This window comes from Eimeria necatrix, genomic scaffold, assembly GCF_000499385.1.
Source record: "Eimeria necatrix Houghton genomic scaffold, Enh_scaff3413, whole genome shotgun sequence".
Classification (NCBI taxonomy): Eukaryota; Apicomplexa; class Conoidasida; order Eucoccidiorida; family Eimeriidae; genus Eimeria; species Eimeria necatrix.
Genome location: NW_013653934.1, coordinates 1 through 1,519, shown reverse-complemented (window position 1 = coordinate 1,519; position 1,519 = coordinate 1). Strand labels below are relative to the sequence as shown.

The window sequence follows — 1,519 nt, the reverse complement described above, 5'->3', positions numbered from 1 at the left end:
GGTGGGCGGGTGGGTAGATGGCTAGCTAGACGGGTGGGAAGGCAGAGAGGTTGACGGCTAGCTGGCTAGCTAGCTAGCTAGCTAGCCAGGTAAATGGCTAGCTAGCTAGCTAGCTAGCCAGCTAGCCAGCGAGGTAAATGGCTAGCTAGCTAGCTAGCTAGCCAGCTAGCTGTGCGTATCCGAGCTGCGTCACAGTTCCAGACCGCGCGAACCCGCTCCCTCCCCCCTTGCGCCCTCCCTCTCCCTCCCCGCGCCCCCGCCGAGGGTTTAGGGTTTAGGGTTTAGGGTTTGTGGTTTGTGCAGGAGTAACGAGCCAGACTTCAGTGGCACTGCACCTGGGCAAGCGGGAAATGGTAATCCTGGGGACTCAATACGCCGGCGAAATGAAAAAAGGGATTTTGACTTTGATGATGTTTTTAATGCCAAAAAAGGGTTTGCTGCCGCTGCACTCTTCCTGCAACGTGGGGGCGGGGGGGGACGTGACTCTGTTCTTTGGACTCAGCGGCACCGGCAAAACCACCCTCGTAAACCCTAAACCCTAAACCCTAAACCCTAAACCCTGAGCCCTGAACCCTTAGCGCTCAGCCCGCAGAGGTGCCTTCGGCCTGTGCTGCTGCTCATGTCTTGGGTCTTGAGGGTCAGAACCACTACGCACTGCTCACGCGCCTGGAGTGCTGCTTTAGGGATTAGGGTTTGGGGTTTAGGGTTTAGGGTTTAGGGTTTAGGGTTTAGGGTTTAGGGGTTTCGCGTAGTCCGCGTGTGTTCGCCGGGAGCATGTGGGGGAAAACGACCGCAGCTGGTCGGATGTACTGGGGACTAGGGTTTGCTAGGGTTTAGGGTTTGGGAAGTTTCTTTGGTTTGGGGTTTAGGGTTTGCTAGGGTTTAGGGTTTGGGAAGTTTCTCTGGTTTAGGGTTTAGGGTTTGCTAGGGTTTAGGGTTTGGGAAGTTTCTCTGGTTTAGGGTTTAGGGTTTGCTAGGGTTGGGGGTTTGGGAAGTTGAGGGTTTAGGGGTTGGGAAGTTGAGGGTTTAGGGTTTGGGAAGCTGAGGGTTTAGGGTTTGGGAAGTTGAGGGTTTAGGGTTTGGGAAGTTGAGGGACTGGTCCGGAGCAGGGGTCTTCAACATAGAGGGCGGCTGCTACGCCAATTGCACTGCAGACTAGGGTTTGGGAGTGCTAGGGAGTGCTAGGGTTTGCTAGGGTTTAGGGTTTGCTAGGGTTTAGGGTTTAGGGTTTAGGGTTTAGGGTTTTGTTTATAGTCCACTTCTCGAGGCCGAGATTTACTAGGAGATGATGAGCACGTCTGGTCCCCCGCGGGCGTCTTCAACATCGAGGGCGGCTGCTACGCCAAGTGCAAAGACTAGGGTTTAGGGTTTGCTAGGGTTTAGGGTTTAGGGTTTAGGGTTTAGGGTTTGCGTTTAGTCTACCTCTCGAGGCCGGGATTTACTAGGAGATGATGAGCATGTTTGGTCCCCCGCGGGCGTCTTCAACATCGAGGGCGGCTGCTACGCCAAGTGCAAAGAC

General features: G+C 54.7%; 1 protein-coding gene across 1 annotated transcript; it reads left to right on the top strand.

The window, feature by feature from the left end:
- Positions 1–383: 383 nt before the first annotated feature.
- Positions 384–1,519, top strand: ENH_00045410 (phosphoenolpyruvate carboxykinase, putative; the record flags this gene model as incomplete). The annotated part of the gene is made up of 4 exons (XM_013580964.1): positions 384–524; positions 753–821; positions 1,255–1,296; positions 1,418–1,519. Coding segments are annotated over 4 exons (354 nt in total), but the record flags the coding sequence as incomplete, so codon positions are not given.